The sequence below is a fragment of the Apteryx mantelli genome, chromosome 17, assembly GCF_036417845.1.
Source record: "Apteryx mantelli isolate bAptMan1 chromosome 17, bAptMan1.hap1, whole genome shotgun sequence".
Lineage (NCBI taxonomy): Eukaryota > Metazoa > Chordata > Aves > Apterygiformes > Apterygidae > Apteryx > Apteryx mantelli.
Window position 1 is genome coordinate 5,653,953 of NC_089994.1, and position 19,834 is coordinate 5,673,786.

Below are 19,834 nucleotides of genomic sequence, written 5' to 3' on the forward strand. Positions count from 1 at the left end.
GGAGAAGGGGGAGGCTGGTAGCGCAGAGAGGCAGAGACGGGAACAGCCCCCTTGGCTGCGGCGGGACACGATGGGGCCCAACTCGGTCAGAGAGAGACAGGCGATTTTTCGGGGTTGCTATTTCCTATACTGCGCCGTGGCTTTTCGAAACAAGGCAGGTTATTTCAGAAAGGTTTTGGGCCGGGTTGTCCGCGAAATGGAGCTTGCGATTGGCAGAAGAGCTCTGCCGAAGGGAAAGGCAAAGAGCCGCGACAGTGACCTCCCCCCTTCCCCGTAACAGTTTATGTAGTCCGAGCGTATAGACTAGCTCCCTCGGGGACCCGCTTGCTTGTGCCTGCGGCCTGCAGTGCCACTCTCGGATGGAGCTGTGTCAACACCGGCTCCCATTTACTGACACCTTTTGCCGGGATTGGGAATGGCCTGCAAAGGCAGGCGAGAGTTTAAATTGGAATAAGCGTGTAATCGCCGCTCGCCAGACGCCCCCCAGCTCGAGCGCTTATTTACTGCAAAGCTGCCAAAGTAAACAAGCCCACTGCCTTTTATTTCGGATAAACACAGCTCGGCCGCGGCGGGGTGTCGCCTTCCGAGGGCTGGAGCCGGGAGCGGAGGCTCCGGCGCCGGGCGGAGGAAGGGAGATGCAGAGGGGCGATGCTCCGGCAGGGCTGCAGCACGGGGTGCCTGGGAGGCAGCTCTGGGGACACCGATGAGCCGCGGTCCCCAGGGACATTTGGGCAAAGAGAGGGTAGCAGTGCGGGAGGGAAATGGGTGGAAAGGGTGCAAAACCCCACTCACGCCGTGGGCACGGTGCACGCCGGTCCTGCTCACCGCGCACCTCTGCTGCAGAGCAGCCCCGAGCACCGGTGTTGGCTGAGCACACACACACACACATGCGCACGCACACAGTGCAGGGGGACACCGCCGGTTTTGCTTGTGGAGCAAGGATTTGCGGTGTTCCCGGAGCACAAATCCCCCCTGGAGGTACACACACCCACAGGCAGCCGCCCGCCCACCCACCCACCCACAGAGGCCTCGCAGCGCATACGCAAGCTCCCCACGCACACGCTTGTGCTCCAAGCTGCTCCTGCAGGCCTGGGAGACGACGCGTGGGCCTCAAAGCTGGGCTGCTTTTATTTTCCTCCCGGCTTCTTCCTCCAGCCGGCTCGGTAGGCCACGGGGAGAGAGCGAGAGCCTCTCTCCTCCTACACCTTGAGCGCGCACGCACGGGGCAGGCTCGCTGCATGCTCGTGCAAATGCTACGAGCTGCTTTTGGGGGCAAAACCCCCCCCCAAGCAGGGCTCTCCCGGCCGCTGGAGGAGCCAGGCCCAGGGCCCGGCCTGCTCTGCTTTTCCTCCAGCCTGGACTGAAGCAGGGGGAAGCCCAGCGAGGCGCTGGCAGAGGCAGGATTTGGGAGGCCGAGGGCCAGCGGGGCTCGCTGTCGGCGTGCAGCCGAGCTGGGCGGGTGGGAGGCAGCGCAGCCCCCCGGCCCGGCCGCCAGCTCCTGCGCTCTGACACCGGAGAGCCAGCAGAGACCTTTCGTGCCTCTTTGAAGAGCCAAGATAGCGCCTGCCTTGCTGCGCCCCAGCCCTTTCCCCCCCCCCTTTCCTTACCCTCCCTCCCCTTTGCTTTCCCATTCATTTCTGCGGGGCCGCTGCATTTATTTATTTATTTCGGCGCTCGCCGATTTTATTTATTTCTGGCAAAGAGGCGGCTAACAAGTAGCTGGAAGCACTGGCCAATATTTAACTAAGATGGCTGGCCATCAGGTCCCTTTTGTTTGCTTGCAAATTAATCATCCAGCGCGCAGTCGGCGCCAGGGTAGATTTATCACACACAGGAGGGGGAATGAGGCGGCCGAAGGGAGACAAAGACTGTTCGCACCTTCCCGCTTTTGATCTTAGATTAGTGCAGCCTCCCTTCATAATACGAGTCTCCAGGGGGCTTCGTCGGGGAGGTCACTCGGAGCTGGCGGAAGTTTGCACGCCATTAGGCAGCCGCTGGAATTGGGAATCATAAGCGGCCGACGCGGTCTTTTCCCCCGGCGGGCCGCGGACGCGCGTGGGGGCCGCGGCCGGAGAGGCGCAAGGTGCCGGGGAGGCCCGGGGGGCAGCGGCGGCTGCGGCCTGTCGGCCCGCTGCGCCCCGACGGCGCGGACGCGCGTGGGGCTGGGGGCGCTCGGAGCGGCTGCGTTTCTCCCGCGCGTGTCGGCGGGCGCCTCGCCGCTCCCCGGTGGCGGCCTGCTCGGGGCGACTGGCGACAAACTTCTTGGAGCCGCCGGGCGTCTGTCGTGGGTTTTAATAAGGAGGGCGCGTTGCTTTGGGGGGTTCCTGTCGCGGCGTGGCTGGAGGCAGGAGCCGCAGCCCTGCTTCCTTCCTAGCAGAGGTTTCAGGAATGACTTTTGCAGCCCCCTCTCCCTGCGCCGGGAACTGGCTGCAAACGGGAGCCGAGCGCTGCGAGGGTATCCGAGCTCTTGGCTTCGTAAAACACATCAGGCTTTCTCCCCCCTCCTCTATCTTTCCCCCCCATCCTCTCTGAACGCGTTGCTCCTGCTTTCTTTCCTCCCTCCTCCTCCTTTCTCCTTCCACCCCCACCCCCCCCGACCAAAGGGAGATATTTTGGTGAATGCAAAGCGATCCTAGACGCTGGTTACTACAGGGACTTCACCAAGCTGGCGCCAAGCGCTCTTAACCATGTGCGTCAAAAATGCAATGTTAGAAGAGCTAATCGCTTTAGAGGTTCCGCTCCCATCCGCGCCCGCTCAGCGCCGCGCCCCCGCGCTGCCCCGCTCGCCGCCTCGCCCCCCCGCCTCCCTGCCCTTCCCGAAAGCGGGACGAGAGCTGGGGGGGGGGGACCCCGCACCCCCGGGGGCGGCTCGGCACCTCCCAGCGCCGGGATGCCCCGTCGGCCACGCGCGTCCGCGTCCTGCCCGCGCCCCCCCCCCCGCCGCCGCCGACACGCACGGAGCCCGGCCGCACGTCCCGGCTCGCTGCTCTGCCCTGTCCCTCCCCGAGGGACAAGTCCCCCCCCCAGAAACTTAGGTCTCGCCCGGCTTTTCCTACCACCTTGTCCGTGGGGCTGCGCAGGCAGCGCCCCACGCGGGACGCCTACCCGGGGGGAGGGGGGGGGGCCGCGCTCCCGCCGCTGCCGGGGCGCCCTGACGGGGGACGGGACGGGGGGTCGGAGATGAAGCCCCGGGTTTTTGGGCCGCTGAATCCCCCCCCTCCCCCCCGCCCCCGGCGCTACCCCGACGTCCCGGCCCAGGCGCAGGGAAAACGGCACTTCCCGTCTCCTCCCCGCACCCGCATGGAAGAGGAGGGCTGTGGGAGCGTAACCCTGTCGGCGCCGGCACCGCCTCGGCGCCCGCTCCCCTTGCCGGGAAAGAAAGAAAAGGAAAATCCGCCCGGTTTTCACCCCCTATCCGCCCCCCCCCCCCGTTTACCGGCCGCCCCGAGGGGCCCGGCGCACCGCGACAACAGCAATAATAATAATAATTATTATTAATAATAATAATATTAATAACGGCGGCGGCGGCTCGGGCACAGGGCGGCGGGGCCGCCTCCGCCCCAGCCCCGCCGGGGAGAGGGGGCTGCCGCCAGCGAGGCCTCGGCGCCGCTTCTCGTTTAAAGAAAGCAACTTTCGCGGGGGGGGGGGGGGAGGGAGGGGGGCGGCTTGGCACCGCCACCGGCGGCCCGAGCGGGGCGGCGGGGAGCGGCCGGCGGCGGCGGCGATGGGCGCGCAGCGCGGCGGAGCCCGCGCCCGCCGGAGGTGGGTCCGGCGCCGCCGGCCGCGGCACCGGGGCGGCGGCGGCGGGGGGGAAGGAGGGCGCCCGTGGGCCCCGCGGCGTGACACGCACGTCCCCCCCCCACCCCCCCAGCACCGCGGCCACCCCCGAGGGAGCGGGCCGGGAGCGCTGGTGCCGGGCGGGGGGGAAGAAGCGGGGGCACCCCGGGGCCGCCGCCCCCCCGCCCGTGGCCGCGTAGGAGACCCCCCCGCCTCCTCCCTCGCGCGCTCCTACCGCGGGAGCTGCCGGTGCCCGGCGGCGGCGGCGGCGCCGGGAGCAGCGCGGCGGGGCCGGGCCGGGCGCGGGGGGGGGGGGGGGGGGGCGAGGCGGCCCCGCTCGCCCCCCCTAGAGGCGGCCGCCGGCCGCCCGGCGCGGGGCCCGCCCGCTCCCTCCCCTCTGATCGTGTTGACATATTCACACGGCACCGAGTACGAGCGATGCTTTGCTGCAGCGTTACAGTTTCCGACACCTTCTTTTTATAACTCGGCTCTGTCCCCCTTCCACTCGACCTGTCAAAACCACGCCTATGGAGCCCCACAATTGGTCCGAAAGCGTCAAAGAGCCAATCAAGGAGGCTCCAGCTCCCTTGTAACGCACCACACATCCACACAATCCGGTGCACGCAGGGCAGAGGCTCGCAGGGGATCCTCGGAGCCGGCAGGCTCTTCCTCTCTCTCTCTCTCTCTCTCTTTCTCTTTCCCTCTTTCCCTCCCCTCCCTCCCTTTCTCCCCCTTTCTCTTTCCCTCTTTCTCCCTCTCTCCTTTTGCTGCAGCGTTGCTGGAAAGGGAGACTAGAGCGTAATTCCTTCCTTCTTTTTTTTTTTCTTTCTTTCTTTTTTTTTTTTAAGGCAGAGTGAGAGAGAAAGGGGGGGGGCGGAAAGGAGGAGGGTGCAAGGAAGACGAGATCCTGATGGAAATCAGGGCACCCTGACCAGCTCCTGCTCGGAGAGGGGGAAGGCGAGGCGGAAACGCGATTTCCCTGCGAGTTTTGCGGCCGCCGCTGCCTGGAGGTTGCTGAGGAGCCTCGCTAGGGCGGCGAGGGGAGGGGGGGTCTGGGGGCTTCTCTCGGCTTTGCCTCCCTTCCCAGCCTCTGCTCTGCAGCCTGCCCGTACGGAAGAAAGGTGGAGGGGTGGGGGGGTGGGGGGGGGGAGAGACAGCCACCCCGAAAGAAAACCCGGCTTCCAGCCGCCACCCTCCGCACCGAAAGAAGAGCAGGGGGATTGAGAGCCAGAGAAAAAAGAAGAAGAAGAAAAAAAAGGATCTCGCTTGGTTCAGCCCTTCTGCGGCGCCGGGAGCACGCAGCGGACCCCGTGGATTTTTTTCTTTTTTTTTTTCCTCCCTTCTTCGGCATTTCTTTTCAATCGCAAGGACTTCCACACAGGGAAAAAAAAAAACACCCACAGAGGCAGAACAACAAAAAAGCAAGACTAATAATGAACAATCCTGTTAATCAGCTGTCCCGAGGGCTGGGGATGTGCCCCGGCTCGGGAAGTTGTAGGCTGTAGAAGTTCTGCCTCTCCCCCCATGCACTGTGCTGTCTAGAGCTTGTCCCCCCCCACCCTATTTTTGGTGCTTTGTTGCTGTTGTTGTTATTATCTTAATTTTTCTTCTTCGTGATGTGCTGTTAGAAACCACTCCAGGACTACTCCAGCAGTAGGAAGACCGAGGAGTGGAGTGGATGAATATACCGATGAGAGATCCAGTAATCCCTGGGACAAGCATGGCTTATCATCCTTTTTTACCTCACCGGGCCCCGGACTTTGCCATGAGCGCTGTGTTAGGACACCAGCCGCCCTTCTTCCCGGCTCTGGCTTTGCCTCCCAACGGGGCGGCTGCCCTTTCCCTGCCCGGGGCTCTGGCTAAACCGATTATGGATCAGTTAGTTGGGGCTGCAGAGACTGGTATCCCCTTTTCTTCCCTGGGCCACCAGGCAGCAGCCCATCTGAGGCCTTTAAAAACTCTGGAGCCAGAAGAAGAGGTGGAAGATGACCCGAAAGTGCATCTGGAAGCCAAAGAACTTTGGGAACAATTCCATAAAAGAGGCACGGAGATGGTGATTACCAAATCAGGAAGGTAGGTCTGGGTCTGGGTTTCATGCCTTTTCTCCCCCCCCCCCACCCCCCGTCTCTGCACCCTACCAGTCTGCTCCAAAGGAAGGCTCTTTTGCCAGCGACTTCCTCCATAAAACTTGTTTCATCTGGAATTATGCAAAGTTTCATATAGCTGAAGATCTGGGCATGTATCGGGCACCACTCTCCCGGGAAAGACTAAACTATTGAGCCACGAATCGTCTCAGTTCGGGACGTGTGTGGAGGGGGGGAGAGGGACCGTTCATGGTTCAGTAGCTTAATACTTTCTGGAGAGCGCTGGTAGCAGAAAGAAAATAATTTGGGGCTGGAAATGGAGCTGGCCTGATTTCAGCCTGTGCTACATGTAGCTTTGCTTCCTGAAGGGGAAGAGGAAAGAAAAAAAAAAAGAAAAGAAAAATGTTTGGAGAGGGATATCTGTGCTGGTGAAGTAGTAACTGCAGGAGGGCGAGATATATTCAGTTTATCGGTTGCTTCGCTTGTGCCTCGGTTTCTGCTGCGAGCTAGGCATGCATTTGTGCTGACTAATTGCATTTGCAAATGCATGGAAAAAAACTGATAAAAAGATATCCCGGTGCTGTACACGCGGCACAGTTTCTGCCTTTAGTTCTGGGGAAGATTTTGCAACTACTTCAGAAATGCGCGGCGTGTTTATACCCCTCTGCGTGTATTTATATAACCTTCACGTGTGAATGAATGAACACGCACGGCGCACAGACACCCTGCATTTCTGTATTTTATAGGTTTACCCATTCGAGATCGCTCTCCGCGTTTGCTGCTAATAGACATCTGTGCTCTTTTACAACTCTACCTATTAATGTGATGACATGCAGCTAGCCAGCTATTTGCACTTCGGTGTTTTTATAAACTTATAAACGCACCAAGCAATCCGCATGGAATTTGCCAGGAGAATCGCTCGAGCAAGGCGCTCCTCAAAAGCGTGCTTAGGTCGCCTGTAGCAGCCCTCTCCCAGCTTCACCTACTTGCCCTGCACCAGTTGCGGGGTGCAGGCTCAGCGAAAACCCGAGAGCAGGGAGGGCCAAAATCCCTTCGCCCCCTTTACCGCTTTTCCTCGCTTTTCTGTGCTCATTGTGGTCAAAAGTTTTGCGCGAAAGCCTCGACCGAGTATTAGGCGCTCTTACATGTTGCTAAGTCATGTGTTTCCTTTTAAGTTGAGATTGCCGAATGCCAACCACTCGATATAATAAACAGCAAATTTGTGGTATCCTGTTGCAGTTTCGAGCTGGACTTAGGAGCAGGGGGGAATGTGGTTTGCAGGGATCCCGGTGCACAAATATATTACCGTACCCTGGGACACTGCAGCGCTGTGAAACTCGCCCTAGCACCCTCACTGGGGGGTTATTTTCCTCCTCCACTGCGTAAAAGCCCCCCCTCCCCTGCTCTATATCGATGAAGAAGGTTATAGGAAGGCAGAATATTTCTATATCGGAGCTCTGTCTGTCCGTATTGCTTTGTTTAGCGGGCAAAAGGGAAATAATGAGCGCTCTTAACGACCCAAATTAGGCTTTGCTGTTTAGGAATGGAAGAGGGTAGGTGCTGATTTCTAGGGAATACGAACCTCTCCCTGCTCCATGTTATCCGAGGGACAATTTTCTCTTGAAACTCTTAAGCGTTTGAAAAATCTTTTCGCTGGGCCCGCGGGGGGGAACTTTTCTGTTAGGGGAGGGTTTTCTGCTTCTGAGAACTGAAGCGATTGCTTGGTAGATACGGCACGGAGCTGCAGGAGCTGACTTACACTGTAATTATTTTTTGTTTTCGTCTTGTCTTTTCTTTATTCCCCCCTCTCCCTCTCTCTGCCCGTAGGAGAATGTTTCCTCCATTTAAAGTGAGATGCACTGGACTGGATAAAAAGGCCAAGTACATTTTATTGATGGATATTGTGGCGGCTGATGATTGTAGGTACAAATTCCATAATTCCCGGTGGATGGTAGCCGGCAAAGCTGACCCTGAAATGCCAAAGAGAATGTACATCCACCCGGACAGTCCGGCCACCGGCGAACAATGGATGTCCAAAGTCGTCACTTTTCACAAGCTGAAGCTGACTAACAATATCTCTGACAAGCACGGATTTGTGAGTGCCTTTTCCGCCTTCGTTTGCCCCCTCGCTTTCTCGCTGCCCTTCTTTAGTTTGGGGCTTTCAGGCCCTCTCTCCCGGCCGAGCCCCTAGAATAAAATTCGCGTGAGAGCGGGGCCGGCGCTGCTCCGCAGCCGCTGCGGGCTGCAGCCTTGCACCCAGCTTTTGAACTCGGGCGTAATAAATTTGTGGAAAATGAGGATTAAACAGTCCTCTCCACACGCACCGGGGACGTCCATCTGTCCGGTTTATACCATTCCGTTAACGTGCTTTCGCTGGAGTCAATATTAAACAATTGAGCTTATCCTGTAGCCTTTCAAAAGCCCAGTCCGTGCTGTTCAATATTGACTTTAGACATATATTTCGAGCATAGCATAACTCGATATTTCTTAGAGCTGTGATCACTTTATACAGAGATTTTTTTTTAATAAAGACAATCTCGCTTTTTAGGCGTAGGAAAATGATATGCATATGTATATAAAGGGCTTAAAGGCCTAAGTATGCAAACATTTAAATATATATTAATCTGGATAATGTAAAGCAAGCCGGAGTGAAAATAAACAGGAACCAAAATCAGAGGTCAAGTTGCCCATTCATGTCTATCCACTCCTTTACATTTACTGGGTGTGCAGAGATAAAAACCTCCCCTAAGAGCGAAATCAAACAAACCTGCTGATAAGTGCTTGGACGATCCTTGCCATTTCTTTCTATTCCTGGGAAAGATCCTGTCTCGGAGCCGGGGGTGCTGGTGGCGGCCGTGGTCGGGGGAATCTCTAATGTGCTGAAGATTGCATTTGCTGGCTGTGATTTGATTAGACGATACATTTTTGCCTTTCGCAGAAGGCCTTAAGTGGATTGGGGCAAGCAATTAGAACGAGCAGAGGCGCTCGTGTTGTTGTTGCTATCGTAGTTCCTGCTGCTATTTTTTTTTTCTTGTCTTTTTTTTACGTTGAAATCAAAATACATTTCGTCCGGAGCCCAAACAGCCCCCCCCCCTCCCCACTCGGAAGAAATCGCTGTTGGGATATTAAACCCTCCTTAGATTTGCGGAGCGGAGAGTCTAACCCGGGCGAGCTGTAGCTGTCACGGCTTTTTTGGTGGATGCTGCAAGGCGTGTGCGTGTGTGTGTATATGTGTGTGTGCGTGCGTGTGTGTGTGTTTGGAGTGCCTGTTTGGCGGCGAGGAGGAGGGAGGGAGGGTAGGAAGAAGAAGGGAAGGCAGCTTAGGAGAAAGTGCCGCTCGCTGGGCCGAGTGCGAGGCGGTGCGGTGCTGCTGCTGACTCTGCCTGTGTTATTTCCCCCCCTGCCCTCCCGCGGCGGCTCTGCCGGGCCGGGCTCCCCCTCCGCAGACCATTTTAAACTCCATGCACAAGTACCAGCCCCGGTTCCACATCGTCCGAGCAAACGATATCCTCAAGCTTCCCTATAGCACGTTCAGGACCTACGTTTTCCCGGAGACGGAATTCATCGCAGTGACCGCATACCAGAATGATAAGGTAAGGAGATTAAGAAAGGATTTGTTTTACGTGTTTTGGCTTTTGAGAGAGCTTTTACTCTGCATTGTTCCCTTCAAAAATCACGACGCCCGTCTCTGCTCCCCCTCTCCTTCCTTCCCTTCTGCCCCAACCCGGTGGCTCCAAGGTCGAGGGGCCGCTGGGGCAGGGGGTGGCGCCTCCCCCCCGTCCCGCGGCTCCGGCGCCCCTCGGGAGACGCAATTTAAAGGAAGGGTGCCGAGGTCTGCGGGGGGGGGGTGTCTTTAGTTGTGTTTTTTTTTTCCCCTTCCTTCCCCGGTGTGGGGGAAAAGGAGCAGGATGGGGTGGGGAGCGCTGCTTTCGGTGTGGATTTAATCTAAGACGCATCAGAAAAAGAATCGGATCCGTGTGTCGAAAGACAGAGGGGGGGAGAGCAGTGTGGTTGGAGATTTTGTAATTCTTCCTGGCCTTTGTGCTGTTTTAGCTCCTTTAACAGCAATTGGCAATAAGGCTGGAGCGCACGTCTGGTTCCTATTATTATTATATTATGATTTTTTTTTTGTATCCTGCAGTGTTTTATTATTTTTTGTGGTGGAGAAATATGCTCTGATCAGAGAGGGGTATCTCGCTTGAGTTTAGCTGGAAGCTCTAAAAGCGGCAGTGTGAGAAAGTTTGTAGCGCTGCAGACGCTGCGCTCCCATTTCTGCCACTTTATTGTCGTTTGCTACGAAGGTGGCACATTTGGGAGACCGGCAAACGGTGAATTTACGATAATTAAGTCAAGTGGAAGGAAGCGAAGGAGCCCAAAAGGGGCTTTTTATTTTTCGCTCTATAAATTATGACTTTGCGTGCGTGTGAGTTCAAGGAGAGGGGCCGGGTGTGGGGCGCAGAGCCCCTTTGCCGAGGCTTCCCCGCGCGTGTCTCTGCCCCCGTGTTACCCGTCACGAGTAAAAATCAGGGAGCGAAGGGGCCGGGGGGGGCTTCACCCTCCCTTCCGTTAGTTTTCCAGAGCCAGTCCTCCCTCGGGGCTGGGGCTATTTTGCTGGCTCCCTGCGGCCGGGCGTTTTTAAGGAAACGGAAAGAAAATGTGTGTACAGAGAGTAGACTTTGCTTTGGGACTTATCAGCAGGGCTGCGCGCTCCGGTCTATCAGCTGAGGCCGGCTCGCTTGAAGGGCAGAAATAAACCTATTTGTCTTATTGCCATGAAATCGCGGGGAAAGCGCCCTGGGAGAGCCGCAAAGAGCCCTCGGCTCCGGCGCTATCGGCGCGATCTTGCCGGGAGGTCAGAAGGCAAAGCCGGGATCACCTGGATTAAAAGTCCTGTTAGTTTGTAGCAGTGGTTTTTTTCGTGCACTCGCCTGATCCTGTGTGTGTGCGTGTGTGCGTGGTTTGGGGGGGGTGCAGGGGGGGTAACTTGGAGTCGCTCCTGCACGGAGCTGCAGGAAGGCAGAAGTTTGCTCTTCGGGCTCTCGCCCCCCCCCCCCTCAAATCGGAGGCTGCAGGATTTGCCAGGCAAATAAATGCATCGGCCGGGTGTGAATAAAAAAAAGCGAGCATCCCCCCCCGCCCCGGCCCCGTGCGCCGTCCCCGCCGCCCAAACCCCGTTTGCGAGGGGAGCCCGCGGCGCGCGTCTGAATTGCGGCTCCGCGCCGCTGCGCGCAGGCTCCGCGGGGATCCGCGGCTCGGACCGCGAGGGGCCTCGAAACGCGTAGCGGGGACGCGGATACACGAGCATTTCCAGGGATAACCTGGATCCCCGGATCCCCTCCTCCCGAGGATAGACTAGAAAACTCTTTTTTCCCCCCATAAAATCAGCTCGATCCTGGCACCCCCAGCGCCCCAACGCGCACACGGAGCCTAATGCGATTATATAAAGTATTTTATTATAGCGAGGGGGTGGGTATGATTCCTCTGCGGTTTAATTAAGGCATTTAAAGAGCCGAAGCGCGGGCATAGCTTGCATAGATCGCATTGCACAGCGGCATTAATCCCGGTGCGGGGCTGGCGACACGGGCTGGCTCCCGCACACGCTCCCGGGGGACGGGGTGCGGGAAGCCTCGGGGGCGGCCCGGGAAACGCCGCGATTCACCCCAAAGCCGAGGACCTTTGCCCCGGCCCCACGCACGGCGGTTCTGCTCTTCCCGGGGTCATGCCCGCGCTCAGCGAATGGGAGGAGAGGTTGTTGTGTTTTTTTTTTTTTTCCCCTAAATCTACTTGCCTTATTTCTGCCCCAGTCCCCTACCTCTTTTTTTTTTCTTTCCTCCCTGTAGATAACTCAATTAAAAATTGACAACAATCCCTTTGCCAAAGGTTTTCGTGACACCGGGAATGGAAGGAGGGAAAAAAGGTGAGTTTGCAAAGCTTGCATGTAGGCGCCTCTTTGGGGTTTTCTTGCGCAAAGCTCCGAACATGACCAGAGGTCAAAATCACCTCTCATTTCCTGCAAACCACACTTCCCCCCGCCAAAATTAATAAGGATCTTGTCGTTAATAACGCCAAACTGATTGCATGTGAGTCGATCGTGCTTTCCACGTTTACTTTTTGCATTGCGCTGGATGACTGGCGAAAGTTGGTACATTAAGAGAAAGACAGCAAATATCACTGGAGAAAGAAGTTTCCCTTAAAATTTTGACAGGAATATCGCACCACGGTTTCTACCTGGAACTGAGAAACAGGGAGGAGCGAGGGCAGAGCTGATCGCTGGTTGACTCTCCTCTGGCATTTTCCTGGGAACTATCCCAAAAAGACTAAAGTATGGAGGAGAAAAATAGAAATAAACTGTTTAGACAGAGGTGTCCTTTGAATATGGAAGCAATTCTTTATTTTTGCAAAAGCAGCAGGACAGTTTGTGTCGCAGGTAGAAAGATGGACAGCACTAAATGTGACCCAAGATTTATATATATATATATATATAAGAGGAAATAGATATTAGAGGAAATAGAGAAAGGGATGGTTCTTATTTATTTTTTAAGGGGGTATATGTCTTTGCTTTGTTTTGTTTGAAGAGACAGGGTATTTTAGCCATTTGCGCTCAGTTTTAGATAATGAATAAATCTGTTCCCTTAAAAAAAAAAGAGAGAGAGAGAAAAATGTAAAGCAAAACAAGAGGCCTTTCTCCCTGCCCAGCACACCACACACACACGCACACACGCACACGCGTGCCAGCACCTCTTGTCCATCAGTGTGAAAATAAAGCCAATGCTGGAGCCACAGGACGGAAATGATTTCTAATTTCTCTCTAAATATAAATAGATTTTACTCCGGGTTAATTGTTGGCGAAAAGATTACATAAAGTGCCTGACAAAATAACCACTTCCTAGCAATCTTAGCAACCATTAAGACGGCTCCTATCTCGGGAACATCCTCGCCGTTTAAAAGCTAATCTCCGGGGAACGGTTCCCGCTCCCCCCCGCGCCCCCGGCTCCGCGCTCTGCCCCGGCCCCGCACCGCGGCGGGCGGCTCCGCGGCGGCCAGCGGGAGCGGGCGAACCCCTCCTGCCCCCCAGAAACGGGCTCCCCCCCCACACCCCAGCAGCCCGGGGGCCTTAGGCAGCTCCCCCCAGCTTGTCCAAATCCGCCCCGGGTGCGGGTTTCCCGCAGGGGCTGCGGGGGGCAGCGGGGCCCTCGCCTCCCCCCCCCCCCCGGGCTCGCCCTCAGCCCCGTCTCCCCCGCAGAAAGCAGCTGACTCTGCAGTCCATGCGCGTGTACGACGAGCGGCAGAAGAAGGAAAACGCCACCTCGGATGAGTCCTCAAACGAGCAGACGGCCTTCAAGTGCTTCGCGCAGGCCTGCCCCGCCGCGCCGTCCGTGGGCACGTCCAGCCTCAAGGGTGAGCGCCCCGCGCAGCCCCGCGCAGCCCCACGCAGCCCCGGTGCCCGCGCTCCTCCCGGCCAAAGGGAAGAGCCCGTGCTTCCGCCCCAGCAGAGGAGCTGATGATTTCGGGGTGGAATCCGTGCTCTCTGATACAAAGATTTGCATTCTTTCACCTTGTCTCTCTTTTTTTTCTCTTCTTCTTTCTTGCTTTCTTTCTCTTTCTCTCTTTCTTTCTCTCTCTTTCACTCTCACGCGCTCTCGTGCTTTCTCTCACTCTCTCTTTTTCTTTCTCCCTTTCTCCCTTTTCCTCCCTCTCTCACTCTCTCTTACTTTCTCTCTTCCCCCCTCTCTCCCTGTCTTACTTTCTCTCTTTCTCTCTTACTTTCTCTCTCTTTCTCCCTCTCTTACTGCCTCCCTCTCTCTGTCCCTCTTTCTCTCGCCCTCTTTCCCCTGCTGCTGCACGCTCGTTCCTCCCCTCCCATGGTTCAGAAAGGAGCCAGCTCCGAGGCAAGGGAGCAAAGACAGACCACGGGGCAAAAGTTCAAAACTGGAGTCACTCCATTAATATTCCTCTCTGAATCTGTTATTAAAGGAAGGATCTTTCCCCTGGATACAGTCCCGAACTTTGTTATAGAAAAGTCACCCTCGGTTTCTCCCTCTCCGTGCGGGTTAGAGGCTGTCTGCAGCTCTTTCAGATGTATTCATCCAAACGGGGGAGGCGGGGGCGTGCGGAGGAGGAAACAACCTTTTTTTTGTTGTTGCTTTACGCGTTTGTTTAAAGTCCTGCCGAGCTGAGGGGAGGGGAGGGGAGCTGGGAGGGGACCCGAAAAGCAAAGCAGATCTTCGCACCTGGGGCGCTCAGTTCAACGCCCCGAAGTGCGGGGGAAATCGAGCGAAGTCGTGCATGGATTTTGGGCTGCGGGGTGTCCCCGGGGTGATGGAGGCGGCGGAGGTGGGGGGGGGGGGAAAGGCGGGGGTGCTTGAATCTGCCTGGGCCCTGCCCTGGAAAGGGCTGAAAAGTGTGGAGAAGTTCTTTGGAGACGACCCCCGACGGCCCCGGGAGCCGAGCCGCCCCTCGCTGCCTTCGCGCTGCCGGTCGCGCTGCCGGAGGCCCCGGGCCCGGCGGGGAGCGCCCGGCCGCCGCCCGCCGCCCCCGCCGCCCCGCGGCCCGGGCAGTTTTAAGTGCCGCTAATCCGGATTGACCCTGGTGTAGGCGAGAGCGAGCAGCTGGCCCGAGGCCCATCCGGCTGGGGGGCCGTTGCTGCAGGCCTCCGCTTTGTTTCTCCGCCAGTTTTCGGCGCTGTAAAAGTTAGCTCCCTTGAATGGGGCGGGCGGTGGGAGCCGGGGAATTTATTTAAACAACAAAAAAAAAATGTATTTATATTTAAATTTCTGGCCGGCCAGGAAGTCTCTCTGCCCCTGCTCCCGGACCGGCGGGGCTGAGGGACGTGATCCGCCGGATCCCAGCCCCGGGCTCCCTTTGTCTTGCAGATCTCTGCCCCAGCGAGGGAGACAGCGATGCAGACAGCAAAGACGATCCCTTGCTAGAAGCGAGCGAGTCGGGCAAAATCAGCACGACCACCGCCGCCACCCCTGCGCCGGCCAGCTCGGCGGCGGCGGCGGCAGAGGAGCCCCGGGAGAAGGGGGGCAGCCCCTCCAAAGGCCACTTCTTCCCCAGCGACTCGGCGGTGAGCCGGAGCCGGGAGAGGACGGAGAAAGCCCCTCCGGATTCTCGGCATAGCCCGGCTACTATCTCTTCCAGCACCCGGGGGGGAGGCCTGAGCGGCGAGGACCTCAAAAGCCCCCTCCGGGAAGGCCCCAAAGTCGACGAGAACCGGCTGCTGGGCAAAGAGCCCTTCGCCCCGCTCACGGTCCAGACCGACAGCACCGCGCACCTGAGCCAGGGACACTTGCAGAACCTCGGCTTCCCCCCGGGCCTGGCCGGCCAGCAGTTCTTCAACCCGCTGGGCAACGGGCACCCGCTGCTGCTCCACCCGGGCCAGTTCGCCATGGGGGGGGCCTTCTCCGGCATGGCCGCGGGCATGGGCCCCTTGCTGGCCACCGTGTCGGGGGCGTCCGCCGGCGTCACGGGCCTCGACAGCACGGTCATGGCCACGGCGGCGGCTCAAGGACTCTCGGGAGCGTCGGCGGCCGCTTTGCCCTTTCATCTGCAGCAGCACGTCCTGGCTTCTCAGGTACTCCCTCCCCCTCTTCCCCCCCCCCCGGCCCTCCTCATCCCCGGCAGCGGGGGGGCTCCCGGGGGCTCCTGGCCGCCCCCCCGGGCCGGGCTCCCCGCGGGGCGCTGCCTGCGGCGGGGGGAGGAGGGGGCGTCTCGGCTCCCCGCTGTGGCACCCCCCGAGGCAGCACGTCGGGGAAGGCTTTTTCTGCAGGGGCAGACTCCTTTTTTTTTGGGGGGGGGGGGGCGGCGGAAGGGAATTCAGGCGTGTTAAAGCCCCGGAGTGGGGGAAGCGGGGGGGGGGAGCCCATCTTGAACTCACTGATCTCTGCCGTCCGCCTCCCTCTGCTCTCTTGCTCCCTGGAAAGTTTATGGACAGCGTGCCGCAGCCAGGCCGCCCCCCCCCCCCCCCGCCCCGAGGACTTGGCGGCTTCCCCAGGGAAGTCCCCGCGCGAGCAGCTCCGCGGTGCGGGGCGCTCGGAGCCTGCGGCGGCCGCCCCGTCGGGGAAGGAGATCCCGGCCCCCGGGGCTGCTCTACCTGCGGGGCGCCTGGGTGCGGGGGGAGCCAGCATGTCCCGGGGGGGGGGGGGAAGGGAGAAAATCTCCCCGCGGAGGAGGAGGAGGAGGAGGAGGAGGAGGAGGAAGCACGGCCTCTCCTTTCATTTCATCTCTCCCCCCAACCCGGTCTGGTTGCGGCGCCACGACCTGCCCCGCGGGGGCGGCGGCCGGGACGAGACGGGCAGGGCTGCTGTGCGGGGGGGTGGGGGTGGGGGGGTTGGAGGAGGGCTGTTGCCTTTTGGGGGCTCGGCGGGTGAATCCAGGTGCTCTGCGCCGGGGGACCTCGCTCAGGGAGAGCTTGGCCGGGGGGCAGCCCGCGCGGTGTCACTTCTCCGAAGTGCTGTCGGGTGGGGGTGGGGGTGTCCTTAGCCCCCCCGGGGTGATTTGCAGCCAGCCGGCTGTGCGCTCCCCCTGCCTCCCTTTGCGTGCCCGAGAACCGCCCGCGGGGCAGCCGGCACACGCTGATAACCCCCTTTTTTTCTGTCTTTCTTTCTTTCTGCCCCCCCCCCCGCCCCTTTCCTTCTTGTCCGCCTCCCCCAGGGCCTGGCCATGTCTCCCTTCGGAAGCCTCTTCCCCTACCCCTACACCTACATGGCCGCCGCCGCCGCCGCCTCCAGCGCCGCCTCCAGCTCCGTGCACCGGCACCCCTTCCTCAGCGCCGTGCGGCCGCGGCTGCGCTACAGCCCCTACCCGCTGCCCGTGCCGCTGCCCGACGGCAGCGGGCTGCTGGCCGCCGCGCCGCCCGGCCTGGCCGCCGCCGGCACGGCCGAGGGCAAAGCGGGAGGCCTGGCCGCCAGCCCCGGCGCGGCGGCCGCGGCGGACTCGGCCTCGGAGCTGGCGAGCCGCTCGTCGACGCTCTCCTCGGCCGGCTCCGCGTCGCTCTCGCCCAAGCTGGGCGCCGACAAGGAGGCGGCCACGAGCGAACTGCAGAACATCCAGCGCCTCGTCAGCGGCCTGGAGCCGCGGCCCGACAGAGCCCGCAGCGCCTCCCCGTAGCGGCCGCTGCCGCCGCCGCTGCCGCCGCTGCCGCCGCCGCTGCCGCCGCTGCCGCCGCTGCCCCCGCAGAGCGGCGGCCAGCGCAGGCCGGGCTGCTCCGAAAGCTGCTAGCGAAGATCGGACCGAGCAGGCGAGGTCGCGGGGGCGCTCGCGGCGCCCTCGTTTCTTTCCTTCCCCCCCCCTCACTGTGTAAAAATAAAGAAAAGCGGCATAAAGCAAACGCGGAGAAAACCAACCCCCGAACAACCGAATGAATAAAAACGAAGAGAAGTGATTTGCTTTTTCCTAAAAAAAAAAAAGAAAAAGAAAAAATGTATAAGTAACTTGCATATCGGTTCTTCAACGATTGTTTCCTGGGCGGGTTGTTAACGACAACCCTTCTTAGTCTATATTAAGGGAAGCTGTGTGTTTAAAATATTATTGTGATGTCCGAGAGCCAGTCGGTGGCTTTTTTGCATGTTCCATAGTAGTCTGCTTTTTTTGGGTTTTATTTTTTATTCGGTGGGGTTTTGTTGTTTAATTTTTTTTATGCTTGTTTCAAATCCCAGGGACAAATAATAATAATTAAAACAAAAAATAAGACCCTCTTCCCTTTACCTTAAACATCCTCCCTGTAGCGAAAACAATAAGAAGTGTAGTTGGAAAGAAAAAAAAGTGAATTTATTTTATCTAAAACCCTCTGTAGCTTGACTGTAGGTTCATCACAGCTTTCCCTCTTTAATTGTATATGCAATAACAAGGTTTAAACATACTGAGAAGAAGAAAAAAGCGGACACTATTATTAAAACAAAGTATTTATGTAATTATTTGATAACTCTTGTAAATACGTGGAATATGAATACTCGAAATTAAACTTTAATTTATTGACATTGTACATATCTCTGTAAATATGACTGCAGCTGTCTTTTTTTCTTCTGTTTTTATTTTTAGTCGTTTTCATTTCAAGTTCGTAATTCCTTTAAACATACGCCCCAACCCAACAGAACAACCCAGAGGAGAAATACCTTGATTCTAAGTGCTCACTTTTTAAATTTATGTTCACCGCAGAAAACCTGACCTCGTCCTTTTTTTTAAAAGAGCCGAATGCAAAAGGCAAAGAAGAAAGAAACAAAAAAAATAATCAAAGACCTTAAAAACAAAAGGGCAATGTGCCATGGTAGCTTTTAATCCTTGATTTCTTCAGTGTTAAAAGTGCTACTTTCGGTATAAAATTTCAACAACAACAAAAATTATATACTTTAATACATGACAACAGGCTTCTCCAGTGGCTTGCGAGAAAAAGATGAAGATTCTAGGATTTTCTTTACTTTGTATTATTTTTTCCCCATTTCCTTGCTGTGTCAAAAAACCACGATGGAGTTTTACTACTGTGCTTACTGTTGTCTTTGTTTGAGTGAGTGCATATTTCCTTGGCTTGAAAGTCAGGTGCTCAGAGCTGGTTCAAAGGAAAAAAAATGAAGGTATATTTTGTGTTATATAAATGTTGAGAAGTTTTTCGTTTTTTTCTTCCTGTAATTTTTTTTCTCCTTTTAAAAGTCACTGAAGTTTCAATAAATTTTTATTGAAATGTCTTGGGCGTACTGTGAAATACCTTCATACCACCCTTCCTAAAAAGGCTGCCTGGGAGGATGGGGGTTAAAAGATACCTTTCCCTCGTCTCTCTCTCTCCCCCACCCTCCTCACCCCCTTACCAATATTAAGATATTTCTCGCGGAACGAGAGGAGACGGAGCTGGTAGAAACCAGTCCGTTCGCAACAGTGTAGTTCGCGGTGCTGCTGGGGAAGTACAAGTTTTAAGCAAGCTGTTTAATGTTCTTTTTCCCTGTCTCTCTCTCTTTTAAAGTAGGTTCAGAGGCTACTAAGTCACCTCTTTTAATGGAACAATATTAAGTGGCATTTGAAAAGTTAATGAGAATGGCTCAGCTATGCTTTTATCTATCATAAATTAATAAAGCAAAAGCGAAGAATTGGAGAATAGATCTGTTAAATTTTAATGCAGAACCCTCCTCCAAAGTTTCCAGGTAGAGTGCTCAGGAGTTGATGGTGTTACTGGGCTCATTTTTCCCTCCTGTCCGGGCAGAGGAATTGGCCTTTCCAGTTATCACCTGGAAATACTTTTTTTTTTTCCTCTTTGGAAGCGCCGCTTCTTGCCGTCGGGCCGATGATATACATTGATATTAAGCTAGAAAATGGCTGAAATAGGGACGCACGTTGTGGCTGCAGTGGCGAACTGTACAGCCAGTGGCCTGGGAGGTCACTGAGAACAGAAATGAAGAGCATTGGCAGTCGCCGCCTGTAGCTTTGCCAGTCCATGATCACATCCTTAAGCAGAACATATATATTTTTCCTTGTTAAAGAGATTTTTCCCCCTTCAACAGTTAGTGGCCCGTATATTGGAAAGTGATTCATCCTCCGCCAGTAATAAATATCATAAGGATGTACTTCCAGCGCGTATCCTGTTTTACGCTCTGCCTGCCCCCCAGCTCCGGGCCCGCGGGTCCTGCGCCTGCTAGGCAGAGGGGTCCCGCTGGCCAAAGTGGCCGTAGAGCTTTTCTCTCCCGTTTTTAAGAAGTCCGGCCGGGCCCGGCCATTCGGGGAAAGCCCCAGCCGCAAACCCTGCCCGGCCTCGCCGCCTCTGCGGGCTCACTCGTTTTGGGGTGAAATTCCAGAGAGACGAGACATTTCTTCCCCCGCCACCCGCGGGCCGGGGCGTTGCGGCTCTGCGGGGCCCCAGTGGCAGCGGGGCCGGGTTTGGGGGGGGGGGTGAACGCGGTCCCCCCGAGCCCGGGGCGTTTGGGGACCCTGACGGCGACCCCCTGCAAGGCACCGCCTGCTTCCCCAGCCGCCCCCCCCCCCTTGCA

At 57.2% G+C, this 19,834-nt stretch overlaps 1 protein-coding gene across 2 annotated transcripts; it reads left to right on the forward strand.

Annotated features, from left to right (window-relative positions):
* The first annotated feature begins 4,941 nt into the window (after nucleotides 1–4,941).
* TBX3 (T-box transcription factor 3) lies at nucleotides 4,942–18,544 on the forward strand. 2 transcript variants are annotated; one of them, XR_010885920.1, is made up of 8 exons: nucleotides 4,942–5,850; nucleotides 7,689–7,956; nucleotides 9,308–9,454; nucleotides 11,702–11,778; nucleotides 13,105–13,259; nucleotides 14,735–15,438; nucleotides 16,518–17,243; nucleotides 17,904–18,544. XR_010885920.1 is itself a non-coding variant. In XM_067307013.1 (7 exons), the coding sequence occupies exons 1-7, from the start codon at nucleotides 5,456–5,458 to the stop codon at nucleotides 16,971–16,973; spliced, it is 2,202 nt and encodes a 733-aa protein (XP_067163114.1). In that variant the 5' UTR covers nucleotides 4,942–5,455; the 3' UTR covers nucleotides 16,974–18,544. The 2 variants fall into 2 exon arrangements, 1 of the variants encoding a protein (XP_067163114.1); XM_067307013.1 differs by having other exon boundaries at nucleotides 16,518–18,544.
* The last annotated feature ends 1,290 nt before the right edge of the window (nucleotides 18,545–19,834 follow it).

What these genes read in the sequence shown, in the direction of transcription:
- TBX3 (XM_067307013.1), top strand. Translation starts at nt 5,456, where the DNA reads ATGAATATACCGATGAGAGATCCAGTAATCCCTGGGACAAGCATGGCT. An exon ending in GGGCACGTCCAGCCTCAAGG is followed by an intron (nt 13,260 to 14,734) that starts GTGAGCGCCCCG and finishes TTTGTCTTGCAG; the next exon opens with ATCTCTGCCCCAGCGAGGGA. An exon ending in AGCACGTCCTGGCTTCTCAG is followed by an intron (nt 15,439 to 16,517) that starts GTACTCCCTCCC and finishes CGCCTCCCCCAG; the next exon opens with GGCCTGGCCATGTCTCCCTT.